Source organism: Lupinus angustifolius, chromosome LG20, assembly GCF_001865875.1.
Source record: "Lupinus angustifolius cultivar Tanjil chromosome LG20, LupAngTanjil_v1.0, whole genome shotgun sequence".
Lineage (NCBI taxonomy): Eukaryota > Viridiplantae > Streptophyta > Magnoliopsida > Fabales > Fabaceae > Lupinus > Lupinus angustifolius.
In genome coordinates, this window is record NC_032028.1 from 4,982,479 (window position 1) to 5,007,451 (window position 24,973).

Consider the following 24,973-nt stretch of genomic DNA (forward strand, 5'->3'; position numbering starts at 1 on the left):
GAAGGAAAGATAAAAATGTCTGTGCAAAAAAATGTCTGTGCTGAACTCCTAACAAAAATAAGGTGTGCCCCCAAACGTATTGAAAGAATTTTCTATCTAAAAGAGCTAATCTAACCACTGTGTCTGTGAAGAAATTCTTGTGTCCAATATCTTCTTCACTGCATCTACTACAAAAGAATCAAAGCAAGATGAGCAGCAACCTTTAATCAGACTCATTTCCCCACCACCCATTAAAATGCTGACATAGAGGTGGTAGAGGCACATTGCAAACCTCGCTCTTATTGCGGTCAGTACCACAAGCTGCTAATATGGTGTGCATAGAACTCCTTGCAGTATCGTACAAAGTATCATGGCCTGAATCAATAAATTAATAGGTGTTTTGAAAAATTAAGTGATATGAGCAAGAATGCAAAAAAGGGATACAGATAAAGTATATGTAACTAACAGATGGAAAACAACACTTACCTAAGTCAATATTTTGAGGCAAACTCATCAAGTGGCTTTTAACCATTGTCAGCAACTGCTCCATTTCAATATTGAAGTTACCTGTTTCTCTGACAAAGAGTGACAAGTTACCATCAAGGGCGGTGTATGACCTGCTTAACTGCTGAACTGCTGAACTTGTTCACAATCTCGGATCGAGGGTGACCCCATGAGTCGAGGCCATAATGGCTCGTTCTGCATTAACGGAGAGGTATTGTTGTTGCATAATGTCTCACCACAAAATGTGTGGTATGATGTTCCCACATATTGTGTCCTTATATGTTGAGTGGATGTTTTCCTAATTTGAACAATTTGAGAGTTATATATGGCACTAGCTGAACTGGTAGCTGCAATAACATCAGTTGTAGAAGTCATTCTATCTGTAGAAAGAATCTGATGAATATGGCAGTGGATAAGTCATGCATTCTTGTAGTTGGGAGCTTGAAGATCCAAAAGCAACTGGAACACCGTTGATCCTCTCCACAAAATAATATAAAATATTGTTTTATTTGTTTATAACTTTTTTTGCCAATTAAATGATACATTTTGATTGGTTTAGAATACCCATGGAGACAAAAAATCTTCATCCTCTTAATAACATTGATGGGAATGTGATTCCGAACCTTCTAAATCCATATCATGAAACAAACACTTCCTAATTCATTGATGATATAACTTACATAAAATCTTATAAATTACGACAGGAGGAGGCCTAAAAGATATAAGAGATATATAATATAATAGTTTGTTATATTACATTGTAATGTATAGTTTGGTCTGCCAACTAGAGGAAAATGACTATATTATTAGCTTATTATTAGATCATGTTGGCCTATTGTATTTTCTATCCCGTGATGAATTGAGTTAAAAATAGATAACATATGATAGTGCAACTTTTCCCTCATCTCTCATATATGAATACCATTGGACACTTTCATCATATTACACTTATCATTATCACCATCATCATGTCAATGTTATCATTTTTCTAGTGTGCACTAAACATTGGACATAATAAGAGCTCTTATATATTGACTATAAAAAGGCCTATGAATATTGGATTGAGTTCAGCTGGGTGAGCCTATTGTCAAATTTGACAGGGTATTCCAACTCAAAAAATTGTTTTTTTCACTCCATTGAGAATTTAATGCTTAATTGGAAAATTAAATAGTCAACTATATTATATGCATAATAATTATGGTAAGGTGATTGATGAATATTAGTAAGAGGATACTTATGTGTATTTTAATAATGATATATACTTTCACAAAGTAGTATATATATCATCTTATATCATAAAGTAACATATGATATCAATAGTATTTTATTGGTCATATTACGTTTCTCTTCCGCATGAGAAGATTTGTAAGTTAATCATACATTTAAGTTAGAAACTTAAACTAACTAAAATCTTATAAGGTAGAAGCTATTATCTAACATTCAATTAATTTAATTAAAAAAATAACAGATTAATTGATGGATATAAAATAAATCTCAATTTAATAGATTGTCATAATAAAAACAAAATTTGGAAAAACTAATATCGTTAATCTAATGTTGTAAGACTCCATTATATCCGTAGATAATTAAAAAGTTAAATATTTAATTTTTGTGAACGATATTTATTGGGAAAAATAACGAGACATTCAAAAAGAAATTATACAAAAAAAAATCATATTTGAAAAAATAAATTAATTGAATCAATGGGTCATCACCGTTTGACTTTTGCTTGAAAATGTTGCTTTAGGTTGAGTGATGAGAGTGAGTGTTGTTAAAACCGTATCGGTTATCAAACCAGTCAGAGTACTGGTATAGTGGTACAGTGGTTCAACCGATGATTTGGTAATTAAACTATATGCCGGTTAAACTGTACACACCTACTTGTATTTATATATATAAACCTATAACAAAAAATTAAATAGGTAGATAATCAAATTTATAATACATATTCATAATCTACTCAAAATTTACATAAACAACCAATTTTAAGTCTTCCACAAATTCAAAGTCTAAATTACAAAACATATATCAATCTAAAAATATCACTTAACAACCACAAAATATAAATAAATGACACAAGTTCACAATCACTTTACAAAATAAATAAATTTGGAGTTTTAACATTTAATACCAAAAAGTCAAAGTTATCTCATATCGAGATTATATTTTTGCACCAAATCCTATCTTCAGACAGTACTCCAAGGTTACACAAATTGTTACTGAGATTACATACGAATGTTATGAACCAAAATGTGTAATCTAAGTATGTCTATGAAGCATGTGTCTTGAAGTGTTGAAGAATGGTTGGAAAGATGGGTCACCTTGTAATTGATTTTTAAGTTTTTAAGTTTTTGTTAAAAAAAAATATGTAAATAAACCGGTCGGTTTAGTCAAATACTGATCGGTTCACTGGTTTTGACCATTTGACCAGTTTTTGACCAATTTTGATACTTAGCCGATTCAACATCTGTACTGTATTGATTAAGGGTCTAGTTCATTAGTTTTCTAATTGAACTGACCGATACGATACAGTTTTTACATTAATGGATGAGACACAATAACTACTTTTTATTATATTATGGATGCAAGTTAGGATACAGCTTCACATTTCACTACCCACCTTTTTTAAAGGCAAAAGTTACATTCTCTCTGTTTCTACTTTCTAGAGACTTCTCTCTTTTTATTTATTTTCCCATTTAAAATTTTAGAAGTGTATTAGTCGTTATTTTCTATATTTATATTTATTTAATAATTTCTTAATTTATATAAGTACCGGAAAAAATTATTGACCATCGAAGAAATGATATATTAGAGATAAGATCTATATAATCATTATATTTCTAAAGGACATATTTTTTCTTTTCTTTTTCAACGAAACAAGAAAATATGAGCGAAGATTTGCTAGTTATTTTAAAAATATCATAGGAATATTATTTAACAAATATGGAAGAGTCAAGTCCAATCTTAAAAAATTAATTTTAGAAAATAGATGTTAGTTTTAAAGAAAAATATCCTAATGAACGTAATTTTGTCTTGGAATACAATCTACCAACAAGTAGTAAACCTTAATTTTTAAGACATATTTTATTTTATTCCTTTCCTTAATTTTATGTGTAAACTACTGTTGTTTTCTTACGTTTGTTACTTGTTAAGTTTTTTAAAGTAAAAGTTAAGGGTAATTTTATATACGTTTATAAAATCATTACCCATATCATGATTGATAACTTATAGGTCAAGAGTGTTTACACAAATGCATGGATATGCTTATATTTGATATCAGCAATGGTTTGCTAAATGTATATATAATTATCCATTTCTATTTGTTATGTTTAAAACAATATAATTAAACTAATCAAATATATTGTTTTTCTATTATTTTTCTCAACTGTGAACTTGATTATTTCTAAACAATATTATTTTATCTAAACTGTGTACTTGAGGAAAAAACTAGTATTGATTACCAGATGCTATAAAAATTACAGAAAATTGAAGCACTTGAATTGAGAAAAGAGATAACAATTTGTACTTTGTGTTTGAAGATCTTCTTAGAGTTGGTCCATTTGGAGAAAGGAGAGGAATTCTATCCTGAGGCAATTTGGAGAATTCATATTATTAGTATTGCATACTCTAATACTAAATGAATATTGCATTAATTTGAATAAATAAATATTTAGCAAATAAATTTTTAATTTTATGTTATTTTCTATAAAAAAACATTTAAAATTAAGGAATTTCATTTCTCGTCATATTTCAATATTGAACTTTTAAATAACGGAGAGTAACTAATCTTAATTTGATGATGCACTCGTGAGTAGTCCCAATATATTATAAATTTCATATATAATTATATGTTACACATATAAATTTACTTTTATATCATAATTAATTATATTATTAAGTTGCTTAGAACAGTTGAATTTAATGTTCTAATATTTTTTTTTGTTATCTGAATTTGAAAATCAACTTGTTAGGAATTTTATGCTACATACTTATAACTTTTAATATTTCTTTTAATAACTTTTTTTCTAATTTCATGAAATCTTGTGGGGTCCGTGGTGAAATCCATGTGACAGAATGAGAAGATGTGCCAATAGCTTAATTATGATACCTTTTATGATTTGAGTATTTTTGTTGGTAGTAAGGTATCCTTCACCTAAATATTTTGATAATGTAATATCTATTCAGGTTGAAATATAAATATATATACGGTTATTTTATCATTTATTTGTACTACTTTTGAAGAGTAATAATGACTGAAATGAATGAATGAATGATTGATTGGTAGTGTATAAAATTCTTAAAATATCACTATAAATATAAATAATGTATTAATCATGAATAAATATCTATATTGAATGTTACACTCTTTATTTAAAGTGGAAGAATTCAAGAAAGAATATTCCATGATAAAAATGTATTTCTTAACGATAAATTAGTCATTATATTATTTATCATTCCTAATAAATTCTGTGCTCAAAAAATAACAAAAAGGTTAGGTCATAGACTCATAGGTATATCACAAATTCAGAATCAGAATTCTATTAGAATATGCAAGGATGATTAGCACTTTCATTTGTAAGTTTTTCTCTTTTTATTTTTGCGCATTTCTTCTGTCTTTCTCTCACTACCAATCAAATCACAGAGACAGAGAAGAATCTGTTTCTGTTGCTGTGATTGTTGTTCTGTGTGTCTCTGTGTCTGTGGTGCCACCATTACCCACTAGGGTTTATGTTATGCTATGATCTCAACTTTCCAATTCAAATGTCATATTCTCTTTCTCTGATGAAATTTTGAATCTTTCTTCCACCTTTACATCCACTTCCTGCATTTTTTCCCTGTGAGTTTTGCTTTTTCCCCTTTTTCCATTTTACTTTTCACAGTATCCCCTTTAACAAAAACCAAAACTTTTCTGTAAATGGTGTTGGGATTTTAGTTAACTTGTTTATTTCTTTGAAATTCAGCATCTTGGTCAACTTGGATAAGTGGATATGCATTTTGTTAGATTGACAATTATGAGATATTTTTTAAATCACTCAATTTGTGGTAAATTTGATTCATAAGTTTGTTATTTTGTTTATTTGATTCAAGTTGTTAAATGTAAAGAAACCTTGATTTAATTGGTTTCAGCGAAGAGAGGCGTTTGTTTCATTGTAATGCATATTATTATGCTTCTATGATTTGTTCTATACTTCTTCCACCATATGGAGGAAGCTTTAGTTTAAATTAAATGTAGCTTATCTTTGAAAATAAATAAACATTATCATACGGTATAGTTAATTTATATTCAATGTTAACGCCCTCTCTCCTGTGAATCTACTGTGAATCTGTAACAGATTCTTTTAATTTGGATTTATATTTTGTTATTATTGAACATGTATCTTATGATTTTATTTGATTTTTTTATGTCAAATTCATTTGGATGAGAAGAATTTCTTCACGGTGGTTCTGGAAATGTTGAATTTTAAACTAAGATGAATAATACTGAATTACCAAGCATGAATGAAACACTTGTTCCTTTGGCAACTCTGATTGGTCGTGACATACGGAATTTAAAAATCGAGAAGCCTTTTGTGAAGTATGGGCAGGCTGGTTTGGCAAAGAAAGGAGAAGATTACTTTCTGATCAAGACAGATTGCCAGAGGATTCCTGGGGATCCATCAACACAGTTTTCTGTCTTCGCGGTATTTTTTTAATTCTGGGCTTATATGTGTAATTGTGTATTTATCTAACTTGATTTAAATCTTAGTTTTTAGTGAAATGCCTATAAAAAAGAAATATTTGAATTGTAAGATACGAGTATGTAGCCTAGGATAAACTGAACTGATAATTGGTTCTGCACACCGGAGAGATGAATAAGTTAGTATTGAAGTGCGTGGTTTCTTTCTTCTCTTATATTTCCTCAGCGATCAACTGGAGCATCGTTTTATTCCCACAATGGTTATGATTATCCATAAAGAATTCTTGATTGGCAGATCTTTGATGGGCATAACGGTATGTCTGCTGCTGTTTTTGCGAAGGAAAACATACTACGTAATGTTATGAGTGCAATACCACAGGATATCAGCAGGGATGAGTGGCTTCAAGCTCTGCCTCGCGCTCTAGTTGTTGGTTTTGTGAAAACTGACATAGAATTTCAGCAAAAAGGTACATACAGAGTTTTCTTCGAATGGTTATTAGAGTCATCCGTGTACTCTTATTCTGACATTTTAGTTTCACCTAAAGGGGAAACTTCTGGTACAACAGCCACATTTGTTCTGATTGATGGATGGACTGTTACTGTTGCATCTGTTGGGGATTCCCGTTGCATATTAGACACCCAGGAAGGCGTTGTTTCTCTCTTGACGGTTGATCACAGATTGGAAGAAAATGTAGAAGAGAGGGAGCGCGTTACTGCCAGTGGTGGTGAAGTAGGAAGACTCAATGTATATGGAGCCAATGCGGTAAGATATTAGCTTCATACTTTCTGTATCATATCAGCACTTGCTTAAACTCACTTGTTTTGGTTCCTTAATATGTGTATAGGTAGGGCCACTTCGCTGCTGGCCTGGTGGATTGTGCCTTTCTAGATCAATTGGTGACATGGATGTGGGAGAGTATATTGTGCCAATACCACACGTTAAGCAAGTCAAGGTTAGCTGGTTTCATTCTTATGGTCTTGGTTTACTGAGCATTTTATGTGGAGGTATTTGGTTCTAAATATCAATGCTTACAGTCATTTTTTGTCGGTTTCTCAGCTTCCAAATGCTGGTGGAAGGCTTATAATAGCCTCTGATGGTATTTGGGATGCTTTATCTTCTGATATGGCTGCCAAATCATGCCGGGGCCTACCTGCTGAGCTTGCTGCAAAGCTGGTGGTGAAGGTAGTGGTTAATTGGACCAATCTTCCTCTCTTTTCAGGAATTCATTTACCGTTATCTTGTCCACTGAATGCTTTATAATTCGTCATTTTTTTACAGGAAGCTCTAAGGTCAAGAGGGCTGAAAGATGATACAACTTGCCTTGTTGTAGATATAATTCCTTCAGACTGTCCTGTGTTACCAACAATTACAAGAAAGAAGGATAATTTACTAGCATGCCTTCTCTTTAGAAAGAAATCTCAAGATTCTTCAAACAAAGCTTCTAAGAAGCTTTCTGCAGTTGGTGTTGTGGAGTTATTTGAAGAGGGTTCGGCAATGCTTACGGAGAGGTAACTCTGAGACTAAAACTGCTAAATTTATATTGCATGCTGTGTTTTGCAGTTTAATACATGTTTGCATCATCACTGACAAGCGAAGGGGAATAAAATGGTTCTTTTCCCATTTGGGTGTATAATTGTATATATATATGTGATTCTTAAATTTTCTACTTTCTTTAAGCGCAGGCTGGGTAAGGAATCTCCATTTAATTTGAACTCTGGGATTTTCCGCTGTGTGGTTTGCCAAGTGGATCAACCTCCGGGTGATGGTTTAGCAGTGAATTCTGGGACTGTCTTCCCATCAGCATCTGAGTCACGGGAAGGTCCATTTCTCTGCACAAACTGTCAGAAGAAGAAAGAGGCCATGGAAGGAAAAAGGTCTAGAATTCCCATTGTGGACAGCATAATAATCTAGTAAGTATTCTAGTAACAGTAAATATTACTATAATTCTTCCCTGGCAGTGTGAGCATTTTTTATTTGAGTGGTGATTGTCATGATTATAGTTAAGAAACGAGGTTGAGATAGGTTTATTGGATGGAGGTTGTTGTTGCAAGTTTATTTATGTCTTGTGCACAACTGTTGGAGTGACTAACACAGCAAACATGTTGTCTAGTAGATAAGCTGTGTAATATTTTGATGGCTAACGGCTTGTAACTAACATACTTTCATGGTTACCTCTCTATAGAGAGTTGTCTTTAATACTACATTTCTAATTGCTTCTATATCTTCTGTTTGATGACCTGGATTGTAGTAAACTTTATTTTACCAGTGAGCCTCGACACATTGGTAAAGTCATTAGCGACAAAAAGGTCATGAGTTTAAATCTTATAAACATCTCCTACGTTTCCTGGATAAAACTATGTACATCTGAGAGCTTCGCGTACTCGGCGAAAGGCGAAAGGGTTGCTCTTAGTGACATTGTTAATAAGAGTATTTGAGTAAACTGTTTCTGACGGTATATATTTCAGTTATGGTTTTACTGATTATTGCAGATTCTTATACCATGTTTCAGAAACTAAAAAAAAAGTATTTTATTAAAAAACTAAATGCATTATTCCTTAATATATTAGATGCGCCACTTCAAAACCATTTTCCAATAAAAACATTTCTCTTCGGATGCCTTAAACCGTAGCCATTTCTGTAAGCAATTGCCAAAACAACCTTTCGTGTACAAAAAAAAAGATGTTATACTATTCATCGTACTCCATTTGAACCATGGGTAGTGTACAACAAAAGTTTAACTGGCTATTTCATACATTCAAACCCCAAAGATGTTTATGTTGTTAGCTGAACAGAAATATAACAAGAAATGTCAAAGTCTATTATTTGAATATGACAATTCACTCACATTTGCATACTATAACACATTCCAATTTTGTGTACAGTATTTAATATTTTATAGAATCTATTGATCTTTTAAACAATATCTATATCTATACTATATATAAAGCTAAAACATATTATAACTACCTACATGACATAATTTTCATTTACCTATTTTGCCCTTACAATTACTAATTATTACAATATTTTTCCATAGAATAAAAAATATAAATGAAGGTTAAGAAGTTACATCAACTAAATATATCAAACTATTGATGCAGTTTTTAATAATATCACAATTCATTTTTATATTTTTATTAAAAAATTATAATATTATGTATAAACAATACGATATAATTCTCTAAATTAAAATATATAAAATTAATTGTTCAATACTAAAGAGTAAGACGGTGGGTAATTGGTATGCACTCTCAATATAAATGAGTTTAAGACATATATACATCTATGTTTTAACAAATCAACCCTTTTACTATTTATCTTACGATATTTCATTAGATATCATTAAGATTGTAATATGTATGCACCGATGGTGTAAAGATTTATAGATAATTATCATCTACTATATATTTGGATTACTTTTTTTAAAAAGTCAATGGTAAATGATGGATGTGCAGTGAGTGACAGTGAAAAAACAAATGATGATGATTAGTTATCATCTACCATATATTTGTATACATCTTTTTGTCTTTTACTAAAACATAGTGACATGGCATGTTGAAATAATTTTATCCAGCATAGAGCAAGTTCTCCACGAAGAAATAATTTTAACTCCTACGTACGTGTTTGTTGAAAATTGTTACCCACTTACCACATATCATGCTCCACTCTTAATAATAGTGTAACTACTACCTCGTACTTCTTTTCTGGTAAAGAGAACAAAGTAATGACGTGAGCAAGCCGAAAGCACTTGTTTTATGTTATAGTTTTCACCTCTAGAAATTAAGGTCATATACTTCATTAGCATGAAGACCATGCACATTCATCCAAAACTAAGAATTAAGATGCTAGTCATAAAAATGCAAAGAAAGTTTCACTTGCACAATATCAAAGACAATGCCCCTACTAGTCTTAGTGATAGAGACAAGGGGTGCACAATGGCTATGCGTGGAACTAGTGTCCTTGGAGACAAGAAATCACTTGGTAATGGAAGGTGTTCATTCAAAGGGAAGAAAAGTGAGCCTGGGGGTAAAGGAAAAGAGTGTCAATTTACTGAAGAGTTGGGAAACAATTTGGTGAGTGAGAATGAGAAAGTTATGGCTGCAACTGCATTATCCAAGCTTCTTACACTTGAGAAGAGTTTGGAGCCTGATGGAACAGCCACAAGTGAAGGAAAACAGAACAAGAATGATAAGAAACCTGTGAAAATGAGTCTTCCTTTGTTAACTTTTCTAGATAAGAAGAAGAAAGGGTGGAGTAGTTTGAAGGCCAGTATAAGGTTTGGTCAAGTGAGGAGGAAGGTTTGGGTTCAGATTCCCTCAAAATTATTGGCCATACGTCTAAAGTTGAAGATGGTAAGGTCTCTGATGAGAAGGAAAGTGACAAAGCAATATAAGCAAAAAGGTGATGAATATGGAAATAAAGATAGAGGGGGAGAACTATGCAAGAAAAGGATTCTGATGGGAGTAAGATGCAAGCCACTGAGTTCTTCAGGTATCCTAAGGTATGATGAAGATGGCATTTTCTTACCAGATATTACTTCCTTCACAAGTACACCATGCCATCTTCCCTGATATCTCCATTTCCTTTTTCTTTATCCTTTACCTAGTGCTCCCTTAGTCACCTATCATTGCAATTATTTTCTTTTTCTGAAGAAAGAAATGCTATAATTTTCGTCACTCCTATACCAAGAGCAATTGTAGTGTCTACCAACAGTGTATTCATGTAATGGGTAACAAATTATTAGAAGTTCGGCCTTACTCTATCATTGTAATGTTCCCATGCCAGTTGGCAAAATTTTTTATTAATTATTATTACCAACGAGGCTAACACCCAAATTAACATACACACTAATAGAACGTGAATAGCAGCAACACTTAATCTTCTACCCCAAGAATGGGGGTCGTAAACTAAAACAAAAGGATCGTCATGTTCCACAAAACGCACCATTCCAAATCATGAAATGACACATGTGTGTGGGATCCCATATTTTATCCCAAATCATGACTCAAATTAGTAAATCATCAACAATATCATTAAGTTGGCAATAAATTTTATCCAAACGTGTATAAATAATATCATGTGGTGGTATTTTTCGAATTCACAATAATCAAATCTTTCAATCCATAAAATTTGATAAGAGTTAGTCATATTAACTCCAAAGATTAAAAGTTTATGTACTTCAAATTTCACAGACACTCTGGATATGGTAAAAGCTCTCGTCAAGATAAAGGCAATCAAACCCACAGAAATTTGACAGCACGACTCTTGCTTGGTAAATAAAGAAAAAGCAACAACCATAATCGATAGAGGTCAAAACATGTGAAACAGCATACAAGTGCTAATGTGACAAACTTTTCCACACTTCATCGATCAGACCTTCAGTGGTTTCAAACCAAGGGATGCTCGTAGTTTGCTTGCTTCTGCAGTCTCTGGATCTGGGTGGTCAGTCCCATCATCTTTCTTTTGCTTTTCTTTCTTCTCCTTCTTCTTTGGCTCGCCATCCTCAACTCCATGCCTCCTAAGACTTAGGCTGCCCCGAGCACGCCTCTTTCTGTAGTCTCCGTCATGTTCCTTGTGATCCCTACTCCTACTTCTACTCCTTGAGTAGCTTCTTCGCCTTCCACGACCACGATCCCTATCTCTCCTCTCCCGATCCCTACTCTCTCTGTCATGCCCATATTCTCTGTCATCCCTGAGATGATATCCGTCCCTGTCCCTCTCCTTTTCCCTGTCTCTATCTCGGCCACGTCCACGCTCTCTTTCGTAATCTCCGTCATAGTCTCTGTCATAGTCACGATCCCTATGAAAAAGACGTTAAAAAGCAAATGCAGATGTAAATTTGACGAGCCAGCAAAATTCATCACTAATGATAAAATTAAAATGTGTCCATTTTACACTGAAGAGTGACATGACCACGTCATTCTGAAGTTACTAAAGGAAATCTATTGATAAACACTAACACTTTCACTAGTGATGTGCTTAAGATTTTAAAGCACATTACAGCATCAAGGAAATGTCACCATCTACAACTACAAATGAAATGTCAAGTAATCCATAGCTTGAACTACCAGCAGCAATTAAACATTTAAACCATCATTCAGATTCATGTACATGCAACATAAATGTCTGACCCATCATACTTCTCACTGCACACTGTCAGTGCAGAGAAACCTGGCAGGATCATAAAATGTACTGTAGGAAGCAGTTGTACACCACATATGGCTCTGAATGCCAGAGTGGAAATTGAACTCTATTTTGAGAAGCATATGCAATGTGGGTGTGTGTGGCTGTGACAATTGTGCAAGTTCAATAACAGCTTCCAGCATAATTCATGCATAGATGCAGCAAATATAGCTCATAATTTCCAAAGAGTCACATCATTGTATAATTATAAGAAAATTAGGAATGAATTGGGGCTTTGGACCCAAGAGTCGATACTTCCTACACTAGCAAAGTCAAAACACAAATTAAAAGAAAAAACTCAAATAATAGGTAGGCGTTTTTATTGACAAGATTCACATCTACATAAACCCACATGAAGTAATAAAACACTTTCATGGAGAGAACGGTACCTGTGTCTATGAGTATCAGGTCTTCTATCCCTTTCCCGGGTAGGGCTTCGCCCACGATAGTAATCCTACAAACCATTCAACAATTAAACCAAAACATCAGAACCACTAACATTAAACATTTGTAATAAGATTAAAAGGATATCTTTCAATTAAAAGGAAAGTGATGCACCTTCTCATGGCTCCTATCTTCATGCTCATCAGCAGGCTGGTCATTATCTTCTTTTTCTTCTTCCTCCTCAAAATCTTCTTCAAGTGCACTTCGTCTAGGTTCTAGTGCACCAAGAGATTCAATAGTCCACCTATAAAAAGAATAGAAGACCTAAAATAAATGGCAGCAAAAACTGCAATTTATCATCTGCACTTTGAAGACAAATTTATAACCTGTTTTGAAGTATCAACTTCGCAGTTCATGCACAACGTAAGATCTTCCCAAAGAAGATAACACAAAAAAGGTATCATAAAGACCTTTTTTTATGCATGGCAAAACACAGGAAAGCTTCTCAGCTCAATTTCAAATGCAGATAGCTCAGAAATTAAAAGTTTCAAAGAAAATTTTAACTCCAGCATGCTCAAAAGAAACAAGGTGAAGTACATCTGGAAAACGAAGTGACATGTGATGCACAGACTTTCCTTCTAAAACTACCTCCCCCTATTCAATCCTCTTAATTATCTTCTGAGGGAAAAATGTTTTTTTGTTAACATTAAAAACTAATGGAAGTGATTTGTTTTCAAGGCCTCAAAGAAACAGCTTTTAGAAGGACAAGTTAACATGTCATGTACACATCTTTCAAATGTGAATACACCCAATAGAAAACAACAAAGGATAGGATCATAGGATAACATTATTCCAAACTCAGCAAAATATAAAGTACAAACAATAATTATCTAAGGAATATATGTTCCCCACTTCTAAAGAATACTGAAAACTTAGGGAAATTGAACATGCAAACCATAAAATATGAATTAGAACAGAACAAAAAAAGAACAATACCTTTTCTTGATTCGGGGCATAGCAATATCACAAGAATAATCTTTAGTGAGAAGTTCATCAATAACCTCATCAACATGTGTCAACGAAAATTCTGCAACAACGAGAGCAGTCAGTTATCTTAACAAGTGAATGATTGAAAATAGAAGAAGGCACAATTTACAAGACAAAAAATTCAATATTAATGCCTGTTTGTTTAAGCTTGTTCACCTAAAAATTAATTATTTTGATTAAAAAAATCACGTCCAATACTTGCACATTTGTTTGATCAGGCATTTACAAAAATGCAGAAAGCTTCAAAATTAGCTCAAATTCAGCTCTTTTTGAGAAGCTATATTTCAGCTTCTCGAAACATTACTTCTGCCCAAATTCATCTTTGCACAACCATTTGCCAAAATCTTTGTATTTTGGTATAAAAATTCAATTTTGGATACATTTATTTGAAAGCTACATGAAAACTGAAAAATCTAAATTTCAGCTTTTTCAAGAAGCTATATTTTTTTAAGCTTCTCAGACAAAAAAAATTAAGCCTAAAGAAACAGACCCTGTATGCTGAAGAAATGATGATAACTTACGTGCATCAGCTAATTTTTGCCACAGTTTCCGATAATCATTGTATAAAGGCTCAAGATAATGGTAAACATCAATATCAGAACCAGTCAAACGCAGATAAAAAAGCACCAAGTATCCTCACATATCTGCAAAAAAAAACAAGAAGATATTTTAGCTATTCTATTCACTAGTCATACCTAGGTAACAAAAAATTGAAGAAAAATCAATAAACAAGTACATACTTGTAATCTTCATTTTTTATGAACTCGATGACGATTTCCTTCTCGGGTTGAATCTGGAGCATCTTCATGACAAGGCACATGAACGGAGTGGGTTTTCGGTTGCCGCCGTAGGTTCCGCCGAGGTGGTCGAGCTCCATGGCCTTGTCGACCAAGGTCTCCGCCGTTAAGCCGAAGCATTATTCCTTCCAAAAGGTATTCTGGTAGATTTTGGAACGGAGAATCTTCTCGACCAGGTTTTGAGGGTTCGTACCTCTTATGCTCTTCGCTACGGGATCAGTACGATTCGCCATGTCAATAGAAGAGTGGAATTTGGATTGGAGGAAACCCTAATCCGCTCCAGTACCTATAGGTACATAACCAAGATACAGTGCAAGTTTGCAAATTTATTGCCACTGTTTTTTAGGCATTTAGCATTCAAAAATAAACTACATATTTTTTTTTTCAACACCTAAAAAGAAAAAATAAGTCTCCTCCTGCTGCCACTAAATAAGTTATTTTCTCTTTTTGAGAAATTTAATATATTTTATAAGAATTTTTTTGATACTATCAATAAAAATAAATGAATAAATAGTTTACTTTTGTGAAATATTTTCCTAAAGTTAAATAGACAGATTCATCTCCAGGGAAAAATTGTATAGATAACACTTTTTCTTGTAATAATTGATAATTTTATGATAATGACATTCATCTTTTTCTTATATTTCTTAGTAGGTGTGAACTTCTTACACAACAATCAAGTACAAGAGACAATGGAGAAAAACCGAATACATACATTTAAACTATAAGAAGGTGTTAGTTTAGTTGTCTAAGGTCGCACTAGATCTTTAGAATGATGAAGATGTTAATGATTAGATTTATGTGAGCAATACTTATTGAGAGAGACATTCACAAACCATGAAAATCAATAATTCCTTACCTAAAAAGGGTGAGGAATATCATCGGTAGTACAAAAAAAACTAATTCAGATTGGTAATTTTTTAGTGTGATCTTATATTTTGGGCTGAGATTTCTCCAATATTGGACAATCCACTATTAGAATGTGAGGTCTAGATTGGTTTGATAATTTAAAAAAATTATTTAAAATTTTCACTGTTAAATTTTTAATGATATATATTACCATCTCATCTAGTAGTAAAGATGATTTAGTTTCTATATTTTCATATGAGTATAATATATATGCACTATCCGCATAAAAATTTATACACAGTCACTACGTCACTTAAAATGATTACTAAAAATATCAAATATAAGTTAAATGAACTTTTTTAGTATTTTTATAACTTCCATATCGGACAATTTTGACTTATTGTCATAATTTTGTAGTATTATTTTGAAATTTTTACTTTTTCGATTATCAAATTGGTATAAATGTAAATTTATATGGACCAAAGTAATATTCATTCTTTCCATTTTCCAAATCTCAGGAAAATGTTTGGTACCACAAACATTTTTAGTACATTTTTTGAGAATGTGATGCTAGAGGGTTGTTTGTGTTACAAGCAACACTGATTTGCATAAGCTTATCAAACTATGAGTCACTTTTGTTTACAATGATGTATATATTACTTACAATATATGCCATAACTATTGAAAGTTGAAAGTTGATTAAAATAGAAAGGAGCAATTTTATATTTTTATAGTGCATAGTTAGTTATTTAACTAACTTCCTATATGTAGTTGATTCTTTATTGTATTGTTTAATCATGATGAATGAGAGTCATTTTTCTCCAATTCATTCATTTGAATTTTGTTTCCTTTTACTCTTTGGTTTCACATTGATTCAAAGAGAATTCACTTCATATTCTTATCTCATAAGACTTGTAAATTTCACATGGCCTAGGGATGTCAAAAAATCCGATTCGTAGGTGCTTGTTGTGAATACAGATTTATAATATTTGTCTTGTGAGTATCTGTAAATTACACATATTTACCTATGGTCATAAATTTATCATATAAATATCATATTATTCAAGTAATAATTATTTTTACATATTGATTATTAAAAAGTATATACATATATAATTAAAAACTCGTTGGATACCCATAAATACTCGCTATCCATATAGATACTCGTAAATATTGTGTGTTTGAGAACGGAAAACACTATCCACAACCACATGCGCCCATTGTCATCCCTAACATGATCCCCTCATAAGTTTCACTCCCATGTTTGGTGCCCATATTTATGAATGAACATCCTCTATGCCATATTAAAACAATGACATGTTATTTTTAACTTTGTTTGCCTTTTCGTTATCTTTTTTACTTCCTTTATACTATGTTTGATTTAGGAAAGAAAAGTTAAGAAAAGAAAAGTTGAGGAAAGAAAAATAAAAAAGAGAAAATGAGTAAAAAATGTGATGTTTTTTTAGTTGTTTGGTATGGTAGAAAATGAAAAGAAAGTGGAGGGAAAATATAATTATAATTAAAGAAAAAATGTATAAATTTTATACATTGTTGTCATGTTATTTATCATTCATGTTTAACATCATTGACTTTTCCAAAAATAATAATAATACAAATTAATGTCATAATATATTGAATGTATATAAATTTTTATATTGACAATACATAGTTATTACACTCTTATAACTAATAATGAAAAGACATTGACAAGAACATGAAGACATAAGTTTCACTTTATTATTGTATTTGTTTGCTTTCTTCACTTGAATCTTCCATCAAATATTGAAAAAGAACATAAAAGTATGAATCATATCATCTTTTCTCGTAATATAACAAAGAATCAAAGCAATAACAATAGCTTAAATTTTTTTCATACATCTAAAAAGTTTAAAAGGATGTAAGAAATAAAGTAATTATTTTAATAAAGTTATAATTTTATGGTAGATAATAAAGTTTTAATTTTTGTGGTAGGTAATAAAGTTATAATTTGATTTACATTGTATTTGGTTTAAGAGGAAAAATGTATGAAACAAAACTTGAATAAAAGAAAAATAGTAAAAATTAGTAATTTTTTAATTATATAATATGAATGAAAGAAATAATTCATATTAGTGAAATAAAAATTGTTTAAACAACAAAATACAAATCTTATTAATATAAGTTAAGAGTCAATTTGATTTTTCAATTCATTTTCTCTCCATATACGAAAGGAAAAGTTTTTACCGGTCCCAAACTATTTTTTTTTTCTTCCTTTGTTTTATTTCAAACTAAATGATAGAAAATAAACTTTTCTTCTATTTTTCTCTCCTCTTCTTTTCTTTCCATCCATTTTCAATGGAACCAAAGATAGCTTACTGTTTACTATTTGCAGGGCCGCTCTCTAGAAATTGGGACCCTTCATCCCTCTCTTTACACAAAAACATTAAACCACCCTGAAATCGAACCTCCTCCACCACACACCACTCAAAGAAAATGTACTCACTTCCATGGTTTGTTTCACTATTGTTGATACACTTCAAATTTTATTAGTTGTCAAATTGAAGCTTGGCATTTCTCCTTGTGATAAGTATGGAATGATAGTGTATCAACTCTCAACCTACCAAGGATTCTTATGCAGATGATAACATTGGGATAATGAAGAAAAGGATAACAAACATAAGAAAGGGCACATCATTCTGTGTCGGTGAAGGGGTATGGCAGCAAAGGAGGTACAATAGCTTGTTGAGAGTTTTGAAAAGGGTGGGTGAGATTTGCGGGGTCAATGGTGAAAAAAGATATAGACTTTGAAATTGAAGTGAAATTTTTTGATACAGAATTTGAGTGGAATTTGAGTTTGTGTTAAAGATAGAGGTAAATAAATGATACGAGTGAAATTAATTTTGATACGGTTACTCTTAGTCTTAGGTCTTGGCTTTGCAATTGGGATGAGATTTGGGTTAAGGATGGAGAAAGAAAATAATTTGGGACTTTGGGTAATACCTCTTCCATCATGCAATTTTACAAATGTTTAGGTGAGAGAAAAAGGTACAAAGAAGATGAAGATGACGATAATGTAACCGAATATGCCATGGAGATGAATCGCCACACAATGACCATTTTCACCATTTTGATTAGATGTGTTTTTGTTTCAAACACTCAACTCTAAGTTAAAACTCTCAAGCATAATAACTCATTTCTATCTGGATTCATGTTATCATATGTTGACATTAAAGTAATGATTTTATTTCTTTAAAGAGAGTGATGATGCCCATTTGGCCAATCAATCACCCAAATATTATATATAAATAGATATGAGAACAACCTTTTACCTAACCCTCTTATTTACTCCATATCCCAATCTCATTACCTAAGAATCTTGTGGATCGACCCATCCTTCACTATTAGTTAATGCAATAGAAGAGTAAGCCTGAATGATAACCATTTTGGTAGGACAATAAAAGTACTACCCTCAAGACGAATGCAGGTGCCACATATTAACGAGGGTGCTGACATGCACGACTTCAATTTTTTTGCCCTTAAACCCAATAATCCAGCCACAAGTGACAAGCCCAACAATTATGTTGTCTCCTAACATAGTTTACTTATCCAAAGTATATGTTACACCCTTAAATCCGCCGAATAAGAGAATGACATCCATATGACATAGTGTGCCATATGCAATTATGCACCCAACCCACTTTGTCACATAACATATTGCTGGAAAAGGTGGCGTGATAGTTATCCTTTATCCATGTATACCATACTTTGTTTTTTCATACGCACATGCTGACATGTGGTTCAAAATATAATATGAGATAACCAGGTTTGGGACCACGATTCTGGCTAGAATAGATAATAGATTTCTCCATTGGAAAAAGCTCTAACCCCAGGAACATAAATTAGAGCAGGTGACCGTGTGTGATGTGTATCATATTCACCTATTAAATTTCATTAGTGAAGGTGGAAATAGGGTTAAGTGGAGTTAAGAAATAGTATGAATATGTTTAATAAGTATTCAAATTTTAAAATATGAGTCTCGCATATAAGTTTGTTATAGGCCGGCGTAGCTGATATGTAAGCCTATCGCATAGGATTTGATAAGACTTATGAATAGACTTTCAACACGTAAACATATCAATATATTTACGTGCAAATAAACTTATATCCTTACAACAAATAGACCTTTATATAATAGTACAAACTATAATTGAGTGAGATAATTTACAGTATTGGAGAATATAGTGTTGAGTTAAGATAATGACAATTCATAAAAATAAAATTTTAAGGGTAGAGATTTTAATTTATTTTTTATTAAAAATTTATAAAAACATTGTTAGAATGTAATTCAAAAGGCTTAGTTTAGTTAGTTAGGAATCTTACTATAAATAGATGTGCATACCCAACTTAACTAACTGAATTTCCAGAAATAGAAAGTGCCTCAATTTCATTCCTTAACTTCATCTGCTTCATTCATCTTCTTCTCTTCTTCTTTTTCTTCTTGTATGATCCAACAAACTGGTATCAAGAGCCATACAACACTCACGAACAACCTTCAATCAACCATCATCTATCCTTTCTTTCTTCACTCTTCTACTTTCCTCTCTAATTCTTTTTCTGCTGCACAAATTGCACAAATGGGACAAACTGGCTTCCCTGCAAACCTGCCAATCCTCGATGGGAAGAACTGGAACAGGTGGAGAATACAAATGTCAGCAATTATGGGATTTCAAGATGTGAACGAAATTGTAGAAGAAGGCTTCCCAACAATAACAGATTCATCAACAGAGGCAGAAAGAAATCTGTACAAGGAAAGCAAGAAGAAAGATTGCAAGGCCATGTTCTTGCTACATCAGTGTGTTGATGAAGCACACTTTGAAAAGATATCTGAGGCAAGAACAGCAAAAGAAGCTTGGGATATTTTAGAAAAAAGCAATGAAGGTGCAGAACAATTGAAGAAGGTAAGATTGCAAACCATGAGGAGGCAATATGAGTTGATGCAAATGGAATCCAGTGAGAAAATTGCACAATTCTTCAACCGAATCATTAGCCACACTAATGTTATGAAAGCCAGTGGTGAGAAGATGACAGATCAAGCCATAGTGGAGAAGATATTGAGGACACTAAGCCCCAGATTTGACCATATAGTTGTTGCAATTGAGGAGTCCAAGAACCTAGAGGAACTGAAAATTGTAGACCTCCAAGGCTCTCTAGAGGCTCATGAACAAAGACTTATTGAAAGATCTTTGGAAAAACCTGCTGAACAAGCATTACAAGCATGCACCTCAAGGAAAGGAGGATATGGTAACAAGGGTGGACAAAGGGGCAGAGGCAGAGGTAGAGAACAAAGAAGAGGCAATCACAGATTCTCTCAAACCTCAGATCAAGAAAGGGTTGAGGCTGACCAAGCAGAACAGGCAACAAGAAGGGGTGAAAATCAGAGATGGCAGAACAACAAGAAAAAAGTTGACAGGAGGAAGTTGAAATGCTTCAACTGCAACAAAATTGGCCACTTCAGTAGTGAATGCCAAGCAACATCAAGCCATGGAGAAGGAAGAGGAAGGCATCACACTGAAGCATACTTGGTCAAGAAGGAAAGCACTGAAAGTCTGGATGATGAGCCAGTATTATTAATGATGACCACAAATGATGAATCAAACAGCAATGACAAGTGGTACATAGACTCAGGATGCTCAAACCACATGACTGGAAACAGAAATTGGTTGGTGAATTTCAATGAGAGCAGGAAAAGTAATGTGAGATTTGCAGATAGCAGATTGATTCAGGCAGAAGGAACAGGTGATGTCCTAATTTGCAGAAATGATGGGAAGAATGTAATGATATCAGATGTGCTATATGTACCAAGCATGAAAAGTAACCTACTCAGCTTGGGACAATTGGTGGAAAAAGGATTCTCTGTCCAGATGCATCATGGAGTCCTAGAAATATTTGATGCAGATAGGAAGAGAGTATTGAAAGTACCCCTTGCACAGAACAGAACCTTCCAGGTTAGCCTAAGAACAATTGAGACTCAATGCCTAGCAGCAACATCATTAGCAGAAGAATCTTGGTTGTGGCACCTAAGGCTAGGACATCTAAACTTCAGAGACTTTAATCTTCTAAGATCAAAAGAAATGGTCAAGGGACTACCACTAATTCAAGCCCCTAACAAAGTATGTGACAGTTGCCAAATAAGCAAACAATCAAGGACATCATTCAGTGCACACACACCTGCCAGAGCAAATGACCTCCTACATGTCATATACTCTGATGTATGTGGCCCTCTTGACACACCTTCCCTAGGAGGAAGCATGTATTTTGTAACTTTTGTTGATGAGTTAAGCAGAAAACTATGGCTGTATTTGATAAAGAACAAGAGTGATACATTCTCAATATTCAAAGAGTTCAAGACTCTAGTAGAGAAGCAATCAGAGAAATCCATCAAGGTGTTAAGAACTGATGGAGGAGGTGAGTACACTTCAAAAGAGTTTGAAGAATTCTGCAAAGAGCAAGGGATTGTGCATGAGGTGACTGCTCCTTACACACCACAGCACAATGGCATAGCAGAGAGAAGAAACAGAACCATTTTAAACATGGTTAGAAGTATGCTAAGAGGCAAGGAACTCTCTCATGAATATTGGGGAGAAGCTGCTGCTACTGCAACATACATACTAAATAGGTGCCCAACAAAGAAGCTTGATAACCAAGTCCCTGAAGAAGCATGGTCAGGTATCAAACCCTCTGTGAAACACCTCAGAATCTTTGGATCTTTGTGCTATAGACATGTACCAGACCAGAGGAGAAGAAAGCTTGACAACAAGGCTGAGGCAATGATCCTATTGGGCTACAACTCAACAGGGTCATACAAGCTATACAACCCTGACACAAAACAAATAATATTCAGCAGGGATGTTGTCTTTGATGAGCCAAACTCTTGGAAAAGTATGCAGGAGAATTACACACCTCTGGCTAAAATACAAATAGATTGGGAAACTGATAAATCAATGGTGCATGAGAACAGAGCTGACACAACTACATCACCTCAGCAAGAAAGACACAGATCAACAAGAACAAGAAATCCACCACACTGGCTAGCAGACTATGTAATGAACCCCGATGATGATGTGAACCAAGAGGGTGACATAGTACAACACATGGCATTATTTGCTGATGCAGAATCAATAAGTTTTGAAGAAGCAGCATCCAGTAGCACATGGAGAGCAGCCATGTTGGAAGAAATCAAGTCCATTGAAAAGAACAACACATGGGAACTAGTAGAGCTGCCAGATAAAAAGAAGCCTATATCAGTGAAGTGGATCTTCAAGGTCAAACTAAGACCTGATGGCTCCATAGCAAAACACAAAGCAAGGCTTGTAGCCAAAGGGTTTATGCAGAAGAAAGGGCTTGATTACTCTGAAGTGTTTGCACCAGTAGCTAGGCTAGAGACAGTAAGACTAATCATTGCTCTAGCTAGCTGGAGAAACTGGAATTTGTGGCAACTAGATGTGAAATCAGCTTTCCTCAATGGCCCTCTAGAGGAATTGGTGTATGTCACTCAACCACCAGGCTTCATCAGCAAAGGAAATGAACACAAAGTACTCAGGCTCAACAAGGCTCTTTATGGTTTGAAACAGGCACCTAGAGCTTGGAACAAAAGGATTGACAAGTTCCTTTCCAACTCTGGTTTCCTGAAGTGTGAAGTAGAATATGGGGTGTACACCAAAACCACAAACCAGAACAAAGACATCCTATTAATTTGCCTTTATGTTGATGACTTGCTCATAACAGGTAGCTGCTCTAAAGGAATTGAAGAACTCAAAGTCAGCCTAAAAGTGGAATTTGAAATGACAGACCTAGGAAAACTAGCATACTTCCTTGGTCTGGAATTTCAATACACAAACAAAGGAGTTTTCATGCATCAAAAGAAGTACTTGCTGGAGATTCTCAACAAGTTTAAAATGATGAACTGCAACCCTACTGAAACTCCAGCTGAACTAAATCAAAAGCTGGGAAATTGTGAAGAGGAAGAGCCTGCTGATGCAACTGTTTTCAGGCAAATTGTAGGAAGCTTGAGATACATTTGTCATACCAGACCAGAAATCTCATTCAGTGTAGGAGTAACCAGCAGATTCATGAGCAATCCAAAACAATCTCACATGCTTGCAGCCAAGAGAGTCCTAAGGTATCTGAAAGGAACAATGGATTTTGGCATTGTGTTTCCTCATGAAGATGAAAGAATCAGACCACATCTCATGGCCTACTCTGATTCGGATTGGTGTGGAGACATTTTGGATAGGAAGAGCACTATGGGATATGTTTTCATCATAGCAGGGGCACCAATATCTTGGTGCTCCAAGAAACAAAAGGTTGTTGCCTTGTCAACCTGTGAGGCAGAGTACATAGCTGCCTGTTCAGCAGCATGTCAAGCATCTTGGTTATCATCTATGTTGATGGAAATTGGCATAACAGAAAGCAATGAAGTTGAGCTAATGGTAGATAGCAAGTCAGCCATTGATCTAGCACGAAATCCGGTTTCCCATGGCAGAAGCAAACATATAGAGACAAAGTACCACTACATTAGACAACAAGTGGCTGAAGGAAAAATCAAGCTATCTCACTGCAAAACAGAGGTGCAATTGGCAGACATCATGACCAAGGCTTTGAAGATAGAAAGGTTCAAATGCTTAAGGAAGATGGGGGGGGGTTAGAATGTAATTCAAAAGGCTTAGTTTAGTTAGTTAGGAATCTTACTATAAATAGAAGTGCATACCCAACTTAACTAACTGAATTTTCCAGAAATAGAAAGTGCCTCAATTTCATTCCTTAACTTCATCTTCTTCATTCATCTTCTTCTCTTCTTCTTTTTCTTCTTGTATGATCCAACAAACATATTTTCTCTTATAAAAACATATTTTCTCCTCACATGACAATATTAGAAGGTCCAAAAAATGGAAAGGAGATTAATTATCTTCTATAAAATTCAAAACTTTAAATTTTAGCAGTAAATGTTGACTTATAGTTAAAATAAGTAATTGGATAAAAACAGTAAAACACCAAATAAAGAACTGGAACTGTAATTTAGACAAAAGCCTTGCCTTATCCTAGTCAACACAGCCCAACAACAACAATGTGATGGAATCGGCAGATCCTAGCAAAGAGACAATTGCTTCAAACATGAAAATACAATATGTTATCAATAAAAATAACACATTTTTTCACCAAAAATGAGAGAGAAGAACTCCCTCAGTATTGAATAGCAGAGTAAGAATCATGTAGGAGAAATATTATATAAACAGAAAAAAGTAATATAGTAAAATATTTTTATTACTTTATTTATATATATAATGAAGTAACATTTTTGTTATTAAAATTTTAAGAAAGGACAAGTATTTGTTTATGTATTACTTTATATGATACTTGTTCTGAATAATAATATCTGACTTCAATAAACTCCATTTTCCAATACATCTTTGAGAAAAACAATGATTATATGTTTCAAAAAGTTGGTATTTTGATGTTCCAAATTAATCATATTTCATTAAGTAATATAAAAAATTATTTTATATTTTTATGATT

General features: G+C 33.3%; 1 protein-coding gene and 1 pseudogene across 4 annotated transcripts; one reads left to right on the forward strand and one right to left on the reverse strand.

Moving 5' to 3' along the window:
- On the forward strand, positions 4,965-18,246 carry LOC109336101 (probable protein phosphatase 2C 5). Of its 4 annotated transcripts, XR_002106301.1 has the most exons (9): positions 5,070-5,320; positions 5,911-6,164; positions 6,456-6,627; positions 6,706-6,923; positions 7,006-7,113; positions 7,218-7,343; positions 7,440-7,669; positions 7,844-8,139; positions 18,235-18,246. XR_002106301.1 is itself a non-coding variant. In XM_019572488.1 (8 exons), exons 3-8 carry the CDS (start codon positions 6,477-6,479, stop codon positions 8,070-8,072), a joined length of 1,062 nt encoding a protein of 353 aa, XP_019428033.1. In that variant the 5' UTR covers positions 4,965-5,058; positions 5,911-6,164; positions 6,387-6,476; the 3' UTR covers positions 8,073-8,435. The 4 variants fall into 4 exon arrangements, 3 of the variants coding, with proteins under 3 accessions (XP_019428033.1, XP_019428030.1, XP_019428032.1); XM_019572488.1 differs by lacking the exons at positions 5,070-5,320; positions 18,235-18,246 and adding an exon at positions 4,965-5,058 and having other exon boundaries at positions 6,387-6,627; positions 7,844-8,435; XM_019572485.1 differs by lacking the exon at positions 18,235-18,246 and having other exon boundaries at positions 7,844-8,430.
- Positions 11,228-14,910, reverse strand: LOC109336102 (annotated as a pseudogene).